Source organism: Theropithecus gelada, chromosome 3 (genome assembly GCF_003255815.1).
Source record: "Theropithecus gelada isolate Dixy chromosome 3, Tgel_1.0, whole genome shotgun sequence".
Lineage (NCBI taxonomy): Eukaryota > Metazoa > Chordata > Mammalia > Primates > Cercopithecidae > Theropithecus > Theropithecus gelada.
Genome location: NC_037670.1, coordinates 76,617,713 through 76,638,105, shown reverse-complemented (window position 1 = coordinate 76,638,105; position 20,393 = coordinate 76,617,713). Strand labels below are relative to the sequence as shown.

The 20,393-nt window shown below is 41.4% G+C and overlaps 1 protein-coding gene across 6 annotated transcripts in view; it reads right to left on the bottom strand.

Moving 5' to 3' along the window:
- Window positions 1–8,831: 8,831 nt before the first annotated feature.
- The window catches only part of KIAA0895 (KIAA0895 ortholog), a 66,311-nt gene continuing 54,749 nt past the window's right edge, over window positions 8,832–20,393 (bottom strand). For 3 of the 6 annotated variants that reach the window (XM_025378144.1, XM_025378145.1, XM_025378141.1), the window contains 5 exons: window positions 18,983–19,126; window positions 17,837–17,969; window positions 16,641–16,946; window positions 13,788–13,885; window positions 8,834–11,527 (listed from right to left, as the gene is read on the bottom strand). In XM_025378144.1, the coding sequence (XP_025233929.1) occupies window positions 11,369–11,527; window positions 13,788–13,885; window positions 16,641–16,946; window positions 17,837–17,969; window positions 18,983–19,126 (840 nt within the window). In that variant the 3' untranslated portion in view covers window positions 8,834–11,368. Of the gene's footprint in view, window positions 11,528–13,787; window positions 13,886–16,640; window positions 16,947–17,836; window positions 17,970–18,982; window positions 19,127–20,393 lie in introns of all 6 variants that reach the window. The other 3 variants (XM_025378143.1, XM_025378142.1, XM_025378140.1) reach the window with 2 other exon arrangements.

Here is a 20,393-nt window from a genome sequence, read left to right as displayed (position 1 = left end):
CTCCATCAGAAGTAGGGGCACAGAGTTTAAACCACCACTGAAAAATAGGCAAGGGGACCCTTGTTGGAAGGAGTTTGCTGGGCATGAGAGAGGCCACCAGTGGCAGTAGGGGCAACCCTGACCTTCAGGGTCAAACCACATAAGGCAGGCTTGCCCTGCAGCTTTTGGTTTTGGTGTCTGCTTAGCTGGCCAAGTTCCAGTAGTCAGTGATGGAAGATGCCATTCCCAAGCACCCTGCTGACTTCCATTGCGACAAAGTATTTAATTAAATTATTGTTGGGAGGGCATTAGGGACTCGAGTTTTACTGAGCTAAGGAGTGAGTGCAGTGGGTGGGTGATAATGAAAGGGAAGTCAGATTGGAAGGAGGGTCACGGAAAACAAATGTCCTTGACAAAGGTGGGCAGAGCTCGTGCAAATGAGACAGTCTAGGGAGCATTTCCTGCAGCTTCCTGCTTTCTGGAAACTGCTTAGAAGTCTGAGTAGCTGAGGTTGACCTGAGAGCTTGGTTTTGCCCCAGAAACACACAGATGGCAGAAAGTAGATGGCAGAGTTTCAGGGGTGGTCAGGTCACCAGGCCACTGCAGGCCAGGAGTACAGCTGCAGCCTGCGATAGCCAGGATAAACTTCAAAGGCAAAGGTGAGGTCCTGTCCAAGGCACCCTGGGGCCTTGCTCTTGCTTCCCAGGGGTGTCTCCTGTTTCTGCCTTTATCCCTCCAAGAGGGTAGGGATGGAGGGGGGCACCCTCTTTTTCTCAGATCTGTGTGCCTGTGTGGCCAGGCTGGGCTTGGTAATGTGGAAAACTTGGGTCTGCAAGGGCAGTGAAGTTCAAAGGCCTGCTAAAGAGAGCAGCAGGAAAAGAGGAGATGGTTCACTGACTTCCTCCTTCCAGGTGGCCTGGGGAGGAGGAAGAAGGGAGAGAGATAAAAGGCCATGGAAGGGATTTCCTACCTGCTTCTGTTTTCCTGAGCTCTGGGGTCAAACCACATAAGGCAGGCTTCGCTTGGTGCTTTTGGTTCTGAGAGTGCCTAATATAGTGTCTGCTTAGCCAGCTAAATTCCGATCCACAGTCAGTGATGGAGGACGCAATTACCTCAGTGTCTTGCTGACTTTCATCATGATGAATTATTTACTTAAAGGATCAATGCTCAAGGTGAGGCGCACTAAGGAAGGACTCCGGTGATGAGGCATGAGTGTGATTGGCTGGGGTTGCGGCTACAGTAGCACCAGCTACTTTGGACAGAGCCAGAAAAGAGTGACCTGCTCCAGCCCCAGGCCTGCTGTGTATTGTGTGGTAATCTCTTTGCTTGGGGTTCTGCGACACCTGGAAGTGGCATTTTAAAATAGAAATTCCAGAGATGCTTTACCTCTTGGCAAGTGGGCGCCATACCTGTTCTGTGCATGAAGGGATCCTATGAATGTTCTGGACTATGAATCTTCCCCATTCCCTGACTCTAAAAGCCCAAGGACAGAATCAGAAACTCAAGGACTAGGCCCTCGATACCACTAGACTTGCTGAGTGATGGGGGGCAATTCCCCAGGCCTCCAGTTTCCTTCATGATAACCAGCAAGGAGAATTTCTCCCGGGGCAGTGGTCCTCACACGTAGGTACCTGGAAGAATCACCCGTGGGGCTTCCTGACATGTGGATTCCTAAGCCCTAATCCAGAGTCTGATGATGAAACTGACTAGGCCTGGCCTGTGGCCCAGTTGAATTGGGGCCATGCTCTGAGGCTTATACTTAGAGAAATACTGATGTGGAGGGAGTTGGTTAAAACAGGGTGTTACCATATATATGTGTGTGTGTGTGTGTGTGTGTGTGTTATTTTCTTTCCAGAAATGAGGTCTCACTATCTTGCCGAGGCTGTCCTCAAACTCCTAAGCTCAAGTGATCCTCCCACCTCAACCTCCCAAGTAGCTGGGAACGTACCACCATGCCCAGTTTGAACCTACCATAAATAATACTAAAGACGATAGAGACGGGGCTGACTAAATGTCAAGAACTGTGGTGGTTTATTTACTTGGAATTTTGGTGTGGCTTTCAATGGCTCGGTAAGGGATTCTTTCAGTAGCAAGGGTGATAGCTACCTGGCCCTATGTCAGAGATCAGCCAGGCAGCTGAAAAAGTGTAGGATTGAAGTTGACAGATAGATAACAGCAGGAGAACTATTGTTACTCTGGCTATTTTGTTGAAAGTCTTAAGTCCTTGGCTTCACTGTCCTAATGGAGCTGGCAGTGAGGATTTTTTCACTAATCTCATTACCAGACAAGACTGATGTTGGGTAAATCCTTACTGTTTACAGAACTGGTATGCAACTGCAGCTCTAGGAATTTCTCTGAAGTTTTCTTCTGAATTTTTCTGAATAACATTGATCATTTACTTATCTAAGAAGACCAAATTGCAGAGAAGTTGGAAATCAGATCTTTTTATTCTTATCTCCCAGAGGGGTCTCATAGGTCTCTTGGCAAGAAGCAGTCAGACTCTGAGTGGTTTTGGTGTTGAGGCTCTTGGGTGGAAGACGTGCTGCCAACTAGGAGCAGTGAAAGCATAAGAGGATGAAAACTTCAAGGAGCCAGCCTCAGCCCTAGCCCCCACCATTGGCAGCTTCCAGATGGCCTCTGGAGGCTGTGGAGGCAAAGGCCGTCATTCTCATCGTCAACATTTAGTATGTTCATGTTCTTGTAAAATTGTCCCAGATAAAGCCAGTCACATATCTAACTCCTAAACACCTCAGAAGTTTGCCTGACAGCCCTGGGAAGGAACCTCAGTTTACAGGAGGTCTGCGTACCTGGAGGAGGGTGGGCTGGAATGAGAGGGAGACAGACCTCTGCAATTTCCAGTATTTTATTTGAAGACAGTCCAGAGGCTTAAAGGGTCTGAAGGATGCATTGTTACCAGGTATCCAGGGTCTGGTGAAAGCTAGAAAGCTGTTGTTTATCTAAGCAAAGGGGGGTTTAAAATTAGAAACTGAATTTCCCAGCCTTGCCTGCGCTCTAGAAACAGTGGGGCTGGGTGCGGTGGCTCACTCCTGTAATCCAAGAACTTTGGGAGGCTGAGGCAGGCAGATCTCTTGAGGCTGGGAGTTCAATACCAGCCTGGCCAACATGGTAAAACCTAGTCTCTACTAAAAAAAGAAGAATTAGCCGGGTGTAGTGGCACATGCTTGTAATCCCAGCTACTCAGGAGGTTGAGGCACAAAAATCGCTTGAACCCAAGAGGCAGAGGTTGCAGTGAGCCGAGATCACACCGCTGCACTCCAGCCTGCTCGACAAAGCCAGCCTCCGTCTCAAAACAAATAAACAAAAAGAAGCAATGGGGACCTGAGTTTGTGGGACATTATTACTTGTTGAGCTGAGAAGCTTCTCTTGGCCAGAGGATCTAGTGACTTTCCCGAATACCTCCTCTCTCTCATTTCTCCAACAGGGAAAAAAGCTGGATTCACAGAGAAGTGTCTACGGCAGTTGTGCTGGTGAGGTAAAGCAGGATCTGAATTTCGAATTGCTCATCTCTCACACACGTATTACTTCAAATGGACACAATGAAATACTACTCAAAATATTTCTCAAGACTGCAAACTGTAAATATACAGAACATATATATTGTTTTTAAGGCCAAATCATCTCAAGGAATTTTATGACAGATTTGTCAGTGTGAAATTTACATTGGATGGAAGAGGAAACCTTTTAGAATAGGCCTGCAGGAGACTTCAGTAACTCCCTCTCTTGGGTTCTTTAAAATATACACATCTTTCCTACAACACTTATACTTGCTTGAAATGAGAGTTTAGGTTAGGATTTAGCTGCAAGTGTCAACTTGCAAGATTCAACATTTTAGGGGGCCTCCAGTCAAAGATAAACTACTGGAAGGGAGAAGAGTGGGAGGAGAAGGGAAAAAGAAAAGAGCCAGTGCTCTCTCTAGTGGGGAATTGTGGAGAAGCATGCAGAGATTCTTGGTGCCCTTGGTGCTCAAAAACTGGAGGATGTTCTTTGCTTGCTATTATTTATTTATTTATTTATTTATTTATTTATTTATTTATTTTGAGACAGAGTCTCACTCTGTCACCCAGGCTGGAGTGCAGTGGTGGGCAATCTCGGCTTACTGCAACCTCAGCCTCTTGGGTTCAAGTGATTCTCCTGCCTCAACCTTCCGAGTAGCTGGGATTATAGGTGCATGCCACCACCCCAGCTAATTTTGGTACTTTTAGTAGAGATGGGGTTTCACCATATTGGCCAGGCTGGTCTTGAACTCCGACCTCAAGTGATCCATCCACCTGCCTCGGCCTCCCAAAGTGCTAAGATTACAGGCGTGAACCACCGTGCCCAGCATCTGCTTGTTAATGTCTAATTGCTGACTAGAACACTCCAACTATCTCACCAAAGAGCAAATTAGATCTCCAACAAAAATGAGTGACAAAGAGAATTAATGTCTTCTTCCATTCAGGAGGGTCAGTTGATGTGTAGGACCATATTTGAATGAAGATATAACAGTAATTAAGTAGGAAAGTACTCCTAGTAGAGGTATTTTTAAATGGCAAGAGAACAAAATGTCTGGTTTATCTAAATGTGGATATTTACACTTTTGGTCATTACATATTAAGAATTTGAATCTATATGGTGACAGGATTTTTTCAGGTTTATTTCACCCCCATGTTGGGGAAAAAAATCTTGAGAACTCCACAGTCTCTTGAAATGATTGTCCACTGAAATTCCACCTATTCATAAAGTACTCCCACAACTCGCTGACAAGCATAGGTATTTTACATCCTGCCATGAGTTTCAAGATATTAACTCCTTTAGCTATGAAAATTACAGTGAACAAAAATGGATAAAAACCATAGGTGACTGACAAGGCTTTCAAAAGTGCAGACAAAGGTTTGGATTCAAAGCTTGACCATATGGTTCGGCTGTATCCCCACCCAAATCTCATCTTTAATTCCCACATGTTGCCAGAGGGAATCAGTGGGAGGTAATTGAATCATGGGGGCAGGTCTTTCCGATGCTGTTCTCGTGACGGTGAATAAGTCTTATGAGATTTGATGGTTTCATAAGGGGGAGTTGCCCTGCACAAGCTCTATTCTCTTGTCTGCTGCCATGTGAGATGTGCCTTTCACCTTCTGCCATGACTGTGAGGCCTCCCCAGCCACATAAAACTGTAAGTCCAATAAACCTCTTTCTTCTGTAAATTGCCCAGTCCCAGGTATGTCTTTATCAGCAATGTGAAAACTGACTAATATAGTAAATTGGTACCAGCAGTGGGATGCTGCTGAAAAATACCCAAACATGTGAAAGCGACTTTGGAACTGGGTAATAGGCAGCCCTTGGAACAGTTTGGAAGGCTCAGAAGAAAACAGGAAAATGTGGGAAAGTTTGGAACTCCCCAGAGACTTGTGGAATGGCTTTGACCAAAATGCTGATAATGATATGGACAATGAAATCCAGGCTGAGGTGGTCTCAGATGGAAATGAGGAACTTGTTGGGAACTGGAGCAAAGGTGACTTTTGTTGTGTTTTAGCAGAGACTGACAGGATTTTGCCCCTACCGTAGAGATTTGTGGAGCTTTGAACTTGAGAGAGATTATTTAGGGTATTTGGTGGAAGAAATTTCTAAGCAGAAAATCATTGGAGAAGTGACTTAGGTTTCTTTGTTTTTTTGTTTTTTTAAGACAGAGTCTCACTCTGTCGCCCAGGCTGGCGTGCAGTGGCACGATCTTAGTTCACTGCAACCTCTGCCTCCCAGGTTCAAGTGATTCTCCTGCTTCAGCCTCTGAAGCAGCTGGATTAAAGGCATGTGCCACCATGCCCAGCTAATTTTTTTGTATTTTTAGTAGAGACAGGGTTTCACCATGTTGGCCAGGCTAGTGTCAAGCTCCTGACTTCAGGTGATCCACCTGCCTCAGTCTCCCAAAGTGCTGGAATTACAGGTGTGAGCCATCACACCCAGACAGCATTCAGTTTTAAAAGGGAAACACAGCATAAAAGTTTGGGAAGTTTGCAGCCTGACAATGCGATAGAAAAGAAAATCCCATTTTCTGAGGAGAAATTCAGGTTGGCTGCAGAAATTTGCATAAGTAACGAGGAGCTGCATGTTAATCACCAAGACAATAGGGAAAATGTCTCCAGGGCATGTCAGAGACCTTTGTGGCAGCCCCTCCCATAACAGGCCTTCAGGTTTAGGAGGAAAAAATGGTTTCATGGGCTGGGCCCAGGGTCCCTGTGCTGTATGCAGTCTAGAGACTTGCTGCCCTGCATCTCAGCTGCTCCAGTGATGACTATTGCTTCAGATGGTGGAAGCCCCAAGCCTTGGCAGCTTCTATGTGGTGTGGAGCCTGAGGGTGCACAGAAGTCAAGAATTGAGGTTAGGGAACCTCTGTCTAGATTTCAGAGGATGTATGAAAATGCCTGGATGCCCAGGCAGAAGTTTGCTGCAGTGGCGGGGCCCTCATGGAGAACCTCTGCTTCAGCAGTGCAGAAGGGAAATGTGGGGTGGGAGCCTCAACAGAGTCCCTACTGGGTCACCACCTAGTGGAGCTGTGAGAAGAGGGCTACCATCCTCCAGACTCCAGAATCATAGATCCACGGATAGCTTGCACTGTACACCTAGAGAAGTGGCAGACATTCAATGCCAGTTAGCGAAAGCAGCCAGGTGGGGGGCTGCAAAGTCACAGGGGCAAAGCTACCCAAGGCCTTGGGAGCCCATCTTGTGCATCAGTGTGACCTGGGTGTGAGACATGGAGTCAAAGGAGATAATTTTGGAGATTTAAGATTTGACTGCCCACTAGATTTCGGACTTGCATGGGGCCTGTCAACCCTTTGTTTTGGCCAATTTCTCCCATTTAGAATGGCTGTATTTACCCAATGCCTGTATCTCCATTGCATCTAGGAAGTAACTAACTTGATTTTGATTTTACAGGCTCATAGGCGGAAGGGACTTGCCTTGTCTTGGATGAGACTTTGGATTGTGGACTTTTGAGTTAATGCTGAAATAAGACTTTGGGGGACTATTGGGAAGGCAGGATTGGTTTTGAAATGTGAGGACATGCGATTTGGGAGAGGCCAGGGCAGAATGATGTGGTTTGGATGGGTCTCCACCCAAATCTCACCTTGAATTGTCACGTGTTGTGGGAGGGATTTGGTGGGAGGTAATTGAATCATGGGGGCAGGTCTTTCTCATGCTGTTCTTGTGGTAGTGAATAAGTCTCACGAGATCTGACAGTTTTATAAGGGGGAGTTTCCCTGCACAAACTCTCATCTGCTGCCATGTGAGACGTGCTTTTCACCTTCACCTTTCACGATTGTGAGGCCTCCCCAGCCATGTGGAACTGTAAGTGCAATAAACTTCTTTCTTTTGGAAATTGCCCAGTCTCAGGTATGTCTTTATCAGCAGCATGAAAACTATTATACCTGGTTACTTGCCCCTGATGGGTGAGGGCACCACACTCCTCTTCATCCCAGCTTCATGCTCATCTTCTTAAAGATACAGTGTTGGCTCCCATGGGCATCTGCAGGAGGTCTCAGGGGATCTCCCACAGGCCTATGATGACCCAAGCAACTGCATTCCTGGTCTACTACTTCCCCTGGGAAGGTGCTTTTATTCCAAACATAAGCCTTGCAAAAAGCAGTAATAAAATCCTGTGCAAAAAGCAATAATAAAATCTTGTGAACAATCACCATTTAGCAAATGATCTTCCTCTCTGCTTCAAACACACAGGCAGGCCCACTGACTACAGTGTACATTTTTTCTGTAGCACTTTTTGGTCACGGGAATGTAGCTGTGCCATAACCTTCTTCTGTGCCTCTTCTCTTCTCTTCTTCTTCAGAGGATCTCTGGTAATCAGCACAGATCCCGCTTGACACGTTCTGCATAAAAGTTTACTAAATGAACAGGATAGTACCTTAAGACAAAATCGTCCCTCTGAGGCTGGGCACAGTGGCCCATGCCTGTAATCCTAGCTCTTTGGGAGGTCAGGGAAGGCGGATCAACTGAAGTCAGGAGTTTGAGAGCAGCCTGGCCAACATGGTGAAACTAAAAATACAAAAAATTAGCCAGGCGTGGTGGCGGATGCCTGTAATCCTAGCTACCCAGGAGGCTGAGGCAGCAGAATCACTTGAACCCAGGAGGTGGAGGTTGCAGCGAGCTGAGATTGTACCATTGCACTCCAGCTTGAGCAACAAGATAAAATAAAAAAAATTGTCTCAAAAAAATAAAATAAAAAAATAAAAAAAATTGTCCCTCTGATATGGTTTGACCGTGTCCCCACCTAAAATCTCATCTTGAATTGTAGCTCCCAAGATTCCCACGTGTCACGGGAGGGAACTGGTGGGAGGTAAATACATTATGGGGGCAAGTCTTTCCTGTGCTGTTCTCATGATAGAGAATAAGTCTCATGAGATCTCATCATTTTATAAAAGGTAGTTCCCCTGCACATACTCTATTGCCTGCCGCCATGTAAGACATCACTTTGCTCTTCCTTCATCTTCCACCATGATTGTGATGCCTCTCCTGCCATGTGGAACTGTGAGTCCATTAAGCCTCTTTCCTTTATAAATTACCCAGTTTCAAGTATGTCTTTATTAGCAGCATGAGAATAGACTAATACAACCTCTCTCCTTTTCTTTTCTCCATATGTCCCATGAGAGTATAAGCTAAAATAACTAGGGAAAAGGTGAAGTGTGGTAAATATAATATTTTTCTAAGAAGTAACAGCACTAGAAGACGAGCATAATTAATGTCCTTTTGACAATTATCACAAAATAAAAAGCAAGAAACACCACAATACAAATATAATTGGGTTTTCAAAGAAAACAAGTTACATGCATATATAGTCACACACTTCATCTGAGAACCTTGGCACTATTTCTTTTTATTATAGCTAGACAAAAAATGCCCAAAGAGATACAAAACAAACAATACAAACTTTAAACACTTTTACAAAGGTGAAAATATAAAGAAATGAAGACTATGGATTTATGTTTGGAAACATTAATTTCCTTTGAATCCTGTCTGGTGTTAAAACCTAACAGTTTATCAGTATTTGTATCTGATACAACTATTTTTAAAATTACAGTGGACAAAACTAATGAAATTCTAATCATCAATAGCCTATGACAAATAACTATTGTAATTAAAATTAATACAATCTTCAACTATTCTCCTAAGTACTGTTGCTATAATTTTCAGTTTATTAAAACTTTTTATTTTAGGGAAAAAACTGACCTTACTGCTATTTTTGGAAAAAGAATTAATAAACTTTCATTAAATATTTAATCTCAACTTTTAAAGCTTAAAGCTCTTTATTTCTGCTAATCTGAAACTACTTTTGGTTCACTGCTAACTTTTAAAATATCTTTATCAATGTGATTTAAGGTCATTTTGTCTGCAGAGTGCTCATGTTTTTCATCTTTATACCAAAGCAGTAAGGCAAAAAAGCAGTTCCTTTTCCAAATCAGACAAAGAGAAAATATTCATCCATTTTAAAAGTCAGGAACTAGAACCGCTGCAAATGATCCTACCAATAGGAAATTAAGGCTGTTGTGATTTTCCTTTATATTTAAACCATAAAGTAAGATTAGCAGTGCTATTCCCTGTGAAAGTTGAATTTATAACCTTTGGGCTTCAATCACAGGACATAAATATTGCCATTTCTGTTTATACTTCTAGACACTGTTTTCACAATCACTTTTGATAAGTTTTAAGATGAAATTAGAAAACACTACACAATGCTGAGAAAGTGCATGACTCTGCTACAAGGAGATACATGCTAGAGGTGTAAGAGCAGATTCTAGTGTTTGGTGAGCATTGGCACAGTCTGCCCCAGCCTGGCACACAGATGTACAGGACACACACTACCCAGCATGGCACGTAGTTGGGGAGCAGGGGCTAAGGCCTGTCAATGCTCCAAAGTGTCTGGCCCTCTAGTGTTAAAGCAAGATTCATAGTTTTGCAAGAACCTTTGGGCACCGGCTAGAGTATATCCTGTTTGCTGCAACATTCTTCTTTGAGGCAAGTCCTTCTAGATATGTGAAAGAGAAAAATCATGTAACCTCTCCTGCAAAAGATTTCCCCAAATCATTTTCTAGCATGAATGTGAACCAGGCTTCACAGTATATATCTACCAGTATTAGCACCATTATTTTAACCTGCACTGAGGTAAAGATAAACTCTCAGACAGCTTTGGGTAGAAATTACAGCAGCAATCTTGAGTTGGGTGTTTACAGCAGCATTCTTTCTGATCATTAAGTTGTATGAAGAACCATTTGAATCCAGGTATATATATCCAAGTATATACTGAAGCTGATAAAATACAAAGGTAGGTTAGCAGGAAAAATATAGCAAAACAGAACTCTCATTTTTAAATTTAAACTATGTCATTACTGGGTTGATGAAGTCAAAGATTTGATAAAATATACTGAACGAATAGCACAAAGCTGGCTTTATAAACCATCAACACCCAGAAATTTCATTTTTCAGAGCATGGTCAAGTTTACTGTAGGTGCTACCCAGTCAACATCCAGAGCCTACATTTAACCAGGTCAGTCTATTTGTCCTCTGCTTGTTACACGTTCTGTTTAATAAAAAAGGTGAGTAGCCCTTCCCCAGTTATTTTTATTTGTGTAGGAAAACCTCTCTGGAATTTGTACTTATCATTTTTATAAAGGACGCAGTGGAAAAGACGTTAAAACTCTGTAAAAAATTTAAAAGGGTACAATATGTTTCAGCAAATGAAAATGTAGTTAAGAGATAAGTGGACAAAAAGAGGTGATTCTCTAATTTAGTTCCTATAAGCTGATAAGGTGAAATAATAATGTTAAAATAAAACACTTAATGAAAAATTTTCAAATTGCTTTTCCTCTCCCTTTAAATTTCCCTAACATATATAAAAAAAAAAAGGAAGCTTAGATATAGCTAGCTTTTTGGAGTAACACAAAACTAATTTTTCAAAGGAGAATAATTACCATTATTTATCAAATAAAATATAACTTTGGAGTCTGAACAGCAATGGAATTCAGCCAGTCTCCAGTTGGAGCTGACCTCCATATTTAGGCAGAAGCACTAGGCCAGTGCTTACTGCTCAGGCAGAAATTTATCATGCAATTTGACCAAGAGTCTTCAAAAATGCTCAGCAGTAGTATTTTCATCTGACCCTGTCGAGATTCAGAAAATAGGAGTAACTTCCCCCTGCAGCCTATAGAAACATTTTAGGGAAATAGTTTAAGATTTGTACTTAACCTAAAAATTCCGCTGAATACTGAAGACCCTTCTTTAGAAAACACAAGTAGTCATTCTTCTTTTATAAATCTTCTGGTGCTAACTGCACCTAACTGGTAATATACATGGAGGCAAAGCTTAGCTATGTTTGCCAGAACGCTAATTACTATATAAGATCTTTCAGTTCCCTGTCAGTCAGTTCATTCACTTCCATGATCTTCTCTAAGTGTTCCATATATCGGCCATGGTCCTGCAGGAAGTGAGGGACCCTCATGTTTTCGGTAACTGCCAATCCTTTTAAGCGATCCACATCTTCATAAGAAACCTGAAGAAAGGAAGATGAGTTAATTTAAAAATGTAACTACAATGTACATTTTAAGGATGAATTTCTTCCCTGGGCCTTAAATGAAAGTATACAGATCATGTGTCAAATTATTTTAATAGCTGCAAAATAACAAAAATCAGTGACTTACATTTTCTTCACTGTGTTAAATAATAATGTATTTCTCTGCCCCTTATACCATGACCATATTAAAAGAGTATTATTATTATTTTTTTCCTGAGATGAAGTTTCATTCTTGTTGCCCAGGCTGGAGTACAGTGGCATGATCTTGGCTCCTTGCAACCTCCGCCTCCCGGGTTCAGGCAATTCTCCTGTCTCAGCCTCCTGAGTAGCTGGGATTACAGGCACCCGCCATCACACCTGGCTAATTTTTTGAATTTTTAGTGGAGATGACGTTTCATTAGCCAGGCTGGTCTCGAACTCCTGACCTCAGGTGATCTACTCACCTTGGCCTCCCAAAGTGCTGGGATTACAAGTGTGAGCCACCACGCCTGGCCTAAAAGATTATTTTAAAAAGTCAAATTTGATTTAATACTGTACCTTGAACCTACTGTTTGTCTAAAAATTAGACAACTATACTTATTTGTGTGTGAGAGAGACTCTAAAACCAAACAAGTCTTCTGGCTAAATTGAAATAAAAGAATCAAGAAAATAACTAGAATATAAATGACATATTATTAGATTAGAAAAATTGCACAATTATGCAGCTAATTTTTCTAATTTTTCTATTTTTGTTTCAATTAAAAGGAAATAAGACTTCATTAGAGAAATGGCTGATCTTCATTAGAGATTTGGGTAGGAAAAGTACAAACTGTGCCCAGACATTTTACTGTGTCAGAAAACATGGAGACATGTTTAAGACACAGGTGCAACCATGAAAAAGTTGAATAAAAAAAATTAAGTCCAATTAAGTCCACAATAATACTACAAAAACGGGGAGTGACAAATATAAAAGAATTAGAAGATCTCTATTTTGTTACCACCAGTGTAATAATTGATTTGGGAAAAGATCATCAAGGGTTATTAGGGAATAGTCCATTCATAAATATCACCCCAAAGACTATTTACTAATACAATGGGGGAAAGGTACTTTTACAATGGGGAGATCTGGTGGTCATTAACTTAACCCAGGTGATCAAACACCCAGATGATCAAATGGAGCAAAATGACACATACTTTCTAATGTGATACAATGGGAAATACACATCACTTATGTAGTATTCTTGGCAAAAATGTTTAACCTGAATCTCATCAGAGGGAAATAATCTGATAATCCATATTGTAGGAATTCTCAAGAAAACGGTGCCAATCTTTTTTTCTTTTTTCTTTTTTCTTTTTTTTTTTTTTTTGAGACAGGGTCTGGCTCTCTCTCCCAAGCTGGAGTGCAGTGGTACAATCATGGCTCACTGCAGCCTTGACCTCCTGGGCTCAAGTAATCCTCCCACCTCAGCTTCCTGAGTAGCTGGGACTAAGTGTATGCCACCATGCCCGGCTACTTTTTAAAATTTTTTTATAAAGACAGGGTTTCCCCATATTGCCCAGGCTGCTCTCAAACTCCTGGCCTCAAGTGATCCTCCTGCCTCAGCCTCCCACCTCAGCCTCCCAAAGTGTTGGGACTGTGGGCGTGAGCCACCCTGCCCAGCCCAAGTCTTAACAATGTCATGAACAAAACAGAAAGAATAAGGTAAGCGGAGATTAAAAGAGAGAAAAGATTATAACCAAATGCAATGTATAAATCTCGACTGGATCTTAGATCACAAAAAAGGAGCCACAAAGGACATTTTGGAGGCACTTTGGAAAATTTGAAGTGGACTATATTTTAGATGTTATATTTAATCAGTAATAAATTTCCTAAACAAAATCATATAGTAATGTCAGAAAATATTCTGTTCTTAGGAGACATTACAGGGGGAAGTGTTATAAGTGCAGCTTACTTCAAAATGCTTTTATAGTTTTCAGAAAATGCTTTTTAGAAAAATATGTACACACAAATAAAAATAAAAATAAAACAATATATATTCCCAAATTTCCTATTCCTTTATCTCTTATTGACCAAAAAGAAATTTTATAATTTGGTTCTATTACAGAACCAGATTTCTTCCCTCTTGATATGACATAAAGAAAATTTGTTCTGACAATAAAGTAAAAATAGTGTGAAGCTAAGTCTTATTTAATGCTAAGCTCGAGTGAGGGGAATGCTGATCTGGTGTGTTCAGGGATATGCGCCATGGCTTCTACTCACCTTCCCGAGGGCAGTAAGCAGATGGAAGTCTATGGTATCTCTGTATCGAAGGATTTGAAGAATTCCATCCAAGTATACCTGGTCTTTACTAAAACACCCTGGAGGAACCAGAATAGTGTTTACTTTCTGATGTTTAGAAAAATTACTAAGTAATTAGATATCAACCCGTTCCATTTACCGTAAGAATCAGTCCTGCATTAAAAATATTCTAGTTTGTCAACATTTATTTTTATTTTTATTTAACTTTCTTCATTACATAAAATGTCAGGTCTTGAGAAGTGCCAAGATGGTATACAGACTAGAACCTTAAGAATTCCTTCTCCTCACACATCCTCCCCATTATTAAAATAACAATTCTTTTCTCATTATAAATAGAGAAGACTGGTAATTTCAAATATATGACTCTTATAAATATGATTATCCCACCTTCCCCTACTCCCACCATTCAGTCATAACTCCCATTGTGCACTGAAGGCATCTGAGTGGGGAGACCTGAGCCGGATAGTTTTAGAGCAGGTACATCTCAATAAAGGTAGTGGAGAGATGCAGGATTTTAGAAACTCCTGGTATTTAGAATATTAATAATCCTTCCTCTCTATTAAACAAAAGCAAACTATGGTTTTAAAGCATAAATTTTGACATTGGTTCCTCTCTATGTAAACAAGAACTAGAACTAGATTTTGGAAAGCATGTAGGTTTAAAAAATAGAAAAAAAAATGGATAAAGACATGAAAAGTAGAACATTTCATGAGATCTGAACCTAGTTAGAAAAGGATATTCTGTTTACACAGTAAACCTTTTTCCCATCCTGATACAATTTGTGCAATTTAAAAAAAAATTTTTGCTCTATTAAATTAATTAAAATTCTACCACATGGAGTCATATATTAAGAGATTATTGTTAATTTGGTTAGGTATGCTAATAGCAAGAGGATGATTTAAAAAATTGTCCTAATCAGAAATATTTATGGGTAAAAGAACATGATGTTGGAATTGGCTTTAAAATACTTATAGGAAACAAATTTGGAAGAATAGACGACCACAGTTAGACAATGTTGATAACAGCTATGATCAGGTAATATATTACTGGAGTTCAGCATATTAATCATTCTTTTGTATACATTTGAAATTTTCCATAATAAAACATGAAAAACACAAAAGTATGTGAAAAAAAGAAAAAAGGGACTAGTCTAAAAGTGATGAGCCTCTACCGGGTGGGTATCAAAGGCAACATAGAAGCCCTGTGCATCTAGGTACAGAGTACTAAAATCCAGGCAAAGGAATCTAAAAAGAACACTCAAAAATGCCCTTGAAAAAAGAGTACAATTTAAGAAACATTTGTTTAAAAGTCATTTTGAATTTCAGGTTAGTTCAGTATATCAATGAATTTTCTTCTAAGAGTATTGAGAAGAGTATTTTAAGAAATGGCAGACAAGTTGCTCATCTGAAATCCTGCCTGGAATTGGCTATGCACACATGAAAGACAGAGAGAGATGTCCTTCTCTTTCCTGCTTCCTATCTTGCCTGCTCCTGGCTCTAAGGCACTACGCTGTCATATGAATGCAACACTAGTATGAAATGTTAATGTGGGCTGTGCTAGCAACATAACCATCACTACTTTGAGTAAGTATTTACCAAGCTCCAAATAAATAGTTTAAAAACACTCTTAGGCCGGGCATGGTGGCTCATGCCTATAGTCCCAGCACTTTGGGACGCCAAGGTGGCTGGATCACCTGAAGTCAGAAGTTCAAGACCAGCCTGGCCAACAGGGCGAAACCCTGTCCCTACTAAAAATACAAAATTAGCCGGGCATATTGGTGCATGCCTTCAGTACTACCCTACTTGAGAGGCTGAGGCTGGAGAATCACCTGAACCCAGAAGGCAGAGGTTGTAGTGAGCCGAGGTCGTACCATTGCACTCCAGCCTGGGTGATAAGAGTGAAACTCTGTCTCAAAAAAAAAAAGTAGAGACTGCCTCTCTAGATTCTGCCTCTCTGGGCAGGGCATCTCTGAAAGAAAGGCAGCAGCCCCAGTAAGGGGCTTATAAATAAAACTCCCATCTCCCTGGGACAGAGCACCTGGGGGAAGGGGCGGCAGTGGGCGCAGCTTCAGCAGACTTAAACGTTCCTGCCTGCCAGCTCTGAAGACAGCAGCGGATCTCCCAGCACAGCGATTGAGCTTTGCTAAGGGACAGATTGCCCCACAGCAATAAAATGATCAAAATACTGATACATGCTACAACATGAATGAATTTTGAAAACATCATCCTAACTGAAAGACGCCCACCACAAAGAATCACATATTAGATAATTCTATTTATATGAAATGTTCAAAATAGGTAAATCTAGAGATGATTCATTTGCTTAGAACCGGACACAGGGCAGGAAATGGGGAATGAATGCTAATGGGTATGGGTTTCTTTTGGGGTAATGAAAACATTCTGGAATTAGACAATGGTAATGGTTGCACAACTCTGAATATTCTAAAAATCACTGAACTTTACATTTTAAATGGGTAAATTGTATGGCATGTGAATTATATCTCAGTATAGCTGTTTTTAAAAAGTCAAAGACAGAGAAAGCAAAAATAGCAAAATGTTAACAATAGGTAAATACAGACGAAGGGTAGATGGGTGTTCATTCTACCATTCTTTCCATATTCTATAGGTCTGAGATTTTTCAAAATTGAGCTGGGTAAAAATAATGCTAAGAAAATGCTGTTTAGGAAAACCAGTTCTGACCTCAGGTAACCAAGGTTTAATTTTTTTAAGTAAGTGAATTTTGTGATTCAGGGATTACAAAATCACTAGACAACTAGTCAGTAAGTCAGAAAATCTGCAGTTAAAGGACACCCACCTGGTTGGGAAGTATCAGTCCATCCCCTCTTGGCCCGTACACAATAATCCCATCTTGTATTGGGGTCCTTGACAAACCTGCCAATATCTCTGAAGAGTTCACAAAAAGACATTTGGCTGGCTCGATAAACAGTGTAGTAGAGGAGGGCAGCCCTCCACAAAAAGGGGTCTTTTCTAAACAGAACACTGTGAATGCTTGCTAGTCCTTCCTCTGTGGGATTATTTGGCTTCAGCTCATGTTTTTTACGTCCAGTCCAACTGTTCCATGGCTGCTGGAGGTTGTTAATACCTCGAAAATAATGTGTACCTATGGAGAAGAAAAGTTACATGAAGAAGAAGAAATGCCATTCTTGTTTTAATTCTTCCCCCAAAGACAGATTCCATCAACAAGTCTAAAACCAGCCGGGCACGGTGGCTCATGCCTGTAATCCCAGCACTTTGGAAGGCCAAGGCAGGCAGATCACTTGAGTTTAGGAGTTTGAGACCAGCATGGGCAACATGGTGAAACATGTCTACCAGAAATACAAAAAATTAGCCGGGTGTGGTGGTGTGCACCTGGGGTCCCAGCTACTCAGGAGGCTGGGGTGAAGGGGATCACTTAAGCCTGGGAGGCAGAGGTTGCAGTGAGCTGAGATCCTGCCACTGTGCTCAAGACTGGGCAACAGACCAAGATCCCATCTCAAAAAACAAACAAACAAACAAACTCTAAAACCAAACAAACTCTAAAACCAAATTAATGTGTGCCTACAAATCAAAACAAAGTAGAAAATTACCTGATCCTAACATCTCTTGGGTGTGAAGGAGTACACTGCCTTCAAAAGGATCACGTCTCAAGAGAGGAGGTATCACCTTTATAACAATTTACTTTTTTAAAGGAAGAATCACAGACTTGATATTTGAAAAGAACCTCAAAGATACCTGAATTCAACCCCCTCAGTTTAATGCAGGGGAAATCCAGAGCAGTTAAATGACTTTCCAGGTTCAATACACCTAAACACTTCCCTTAAAAAATCTAATTTGAAATGAGACATAAATACATTAGCTTCAGTCCAAGTGAAGCTCATGACTTTTTGCTAAATTTTCTTCTACTAAGAAAATAAAATAAACACTACTAAGAAAAAACTCATTCTAAAAAAACATTTCTTTAGAGCTATTTCTTGATATTACAAATAAACAAATGGAAAGGATTGCCTCTACCTATTTCATGCCTCAGCATTCCCTCCAGCCAATGCTCACGTGCAGTGCACACATTGATAGTCAGAGTTGGACATCCATTTACTACTGTCATTGATGCTCGGGAAAGCAGGTCCTCAGTGAGATGAACTACAATCTAAGGGGCAAGAGAAAAAGTAAACAGACATAAACCATGGGCAAGAGAAAAAGTAAACAGACATAAAACATAACATAAAGGTAAGGGGAGAAGCTTTCGCAGAAAACAATGGGCCTATAAATTAACACTGTTTTTTGTTTATAACCACCTTAAATCTCCCAGAAACCAAGATGGAATGTGCAGCCAAATCACCTGTGACCCTTCTAATTTTGACCCTTTGGGAACTCAAGAACCTTCACTGAGTTTAAGGGAAAGTAAATGGCTGTGTTGAGGAAGACACAAAGGACTTAAAATTGTACCTCTGAGATGTTGTAAATATGCTCCCTGGCTAAACTGATGCAGACGAAGATACAGGTGCCAGAATCCAGCTCATTGCCAGTGCCAAGGCTTTGAGACTGACCACTAAGAGGACTAACAAGAGAGGCTTCTGGGGCAAAGCTCTTCATTAGCAATTTTCATAAAGTAATTCATCTAATCCCACAAGTTATACAGAAATGGCAGTAAGAAGAAAAACAAAAAGACACTGAACACATCAAAACAATTTAATGCAACAGGAACTTAAGACTTACAGTATGTAGTAAGAAATCTGGGGGACTAATTTAATGAGTAACATAGGGTTGGGAAAACAAAATCTACAGAAAAGAATGACGACTAGGCTGGGCGCAGTGGCTCACGCCTGTAATCCCAGCACTCTGGGAGGCCGAGGCAGGCGGATGACCTGAGGTCAGGAGTTCCAGACCAGCCTGGCCAACATGGCAAAAACCCTGTCTCTACTAAAAATACAAAAATTAGCTGGGTGTGGTGGCTGGTGCCTGTAATCCCAGCTACTAGGGAGGCTGAGGCAGGAGAATCACTTGCACCCGGGAGGCGGAAGTTGCAGTGAGCCAAGATTCACCACTGCACTCCAGTCTGGGCGACAGAGAGAGACTCCATCTCAAAAAATAAAATAATAAAATAAAATAAACTACAACTGTCACTGACAGTAACTCCTCATGTTTACTCGCGATTCATACCTCCCCTAGGCAGCCTTCCTTCATCATGTACTTCCTAACGTGACTCCAGATTCGAGTTTTAGAGAGCAAGCTACCACCAGTGGCTTGTTCGAATTTTTCATAACTTCCGTATTTTTGTAAAGTCAGTTCCATAATATTGATAGACTGTAAAAGAAAGAGATAATGAAAGTAAACAGCCTTATATTACTTTGAGATGTCCTAAGCTAGCTATGTTTATTGTGACCTATTCTAGGTTTATTGATTTCCAAATTAAACTGCAACTGCAGTGCCAAACTTTTCTAACCCTAAACAACTTCCACTCATTTTCACAAATTTGTACAAACGCCTGTACACCTTAGCAATATGAACTCTTCCCCTGTGTTCGTTTCTCCTTAACATGCTGACGGAGGGCTCAAGGACTGCGTATTTCAAGTGCTAACATCTGATAGGCCGAGAAGCTGGGGAGAGGGACTCCTGGCTTCTCTGAGATAATTTGGTGGTTTGGCAGGAGAACTCAGAGTGGAAGGTATGTCTTCACACAAGTCAATAGATTACCATTGCCCTTTGAAGGAAAAAAAATTTCAAAATTTTAAGAACACACATAAGAATCAGTCTGACCCTAAAAACTATTGAAATAAAAATTTAAAAAAATTTTTTTAAAAAGAAATCAGCCAGGTGCGGCGGCTCATGCCTTTAATCCCAGCACTTTGGGAGGCTGAGGCAGGCGAATCACTTGAGGCCAGGAATCTGAGACCAGCCTGGTCCACGTGGTGAAACCCTGTCTTTACTAAAAATAGAAAAAATTAGCCAGACATGGTGGCACAAGCTTGTAATCCCAGCTACTTCGGAGGATGAAGCAGAAGAATCCTTGCACAACCTGGGAAGCGGAGGTGGTGGTGAGCTGAGATCGTGCCATTACACTCCAGCCTAGGCAACAAGAGCGAAACTCCATCTCAAAAAAAAAAAAAAAAAAAATTCAATCAGTCTTCCGCAACAATCTGTCTATTCTCCTGGGTTACTCTTTGGCAGAAAACAAATTCTCAGCATTAATAAAAATACTTTTATCTTTCAGTCAGGGCAGAATATTATCTACTTTTCATTCTTCATAAATTTTTGCAGCAAAGGAATAAGAAAGTTGAGATATTTTGGCCGGGCGCAGTGGCTCAAGCCTGTAATCCCAGCACTTTGGGAGGCCGAGACGGGTAGATCACGAGGTCAGGAGATTGAGACCATCCTGGCTAACACGGTGAAACCCCGTCTCTACTAAAAAAACACAAAAACTAGCCGGGCGAGGTGGCGGGCGCCTGTAGTCCCAGCTACTCGGGAGGCTGAGGCAGGAGAATGGCGTAAACCCGGGAGGCGGAGCTTGCAGTGAGCTGAGATCCGGCCACTGCACTCCAGCCTGGGCAACAGAGCGAGACTCCGTCTCAAA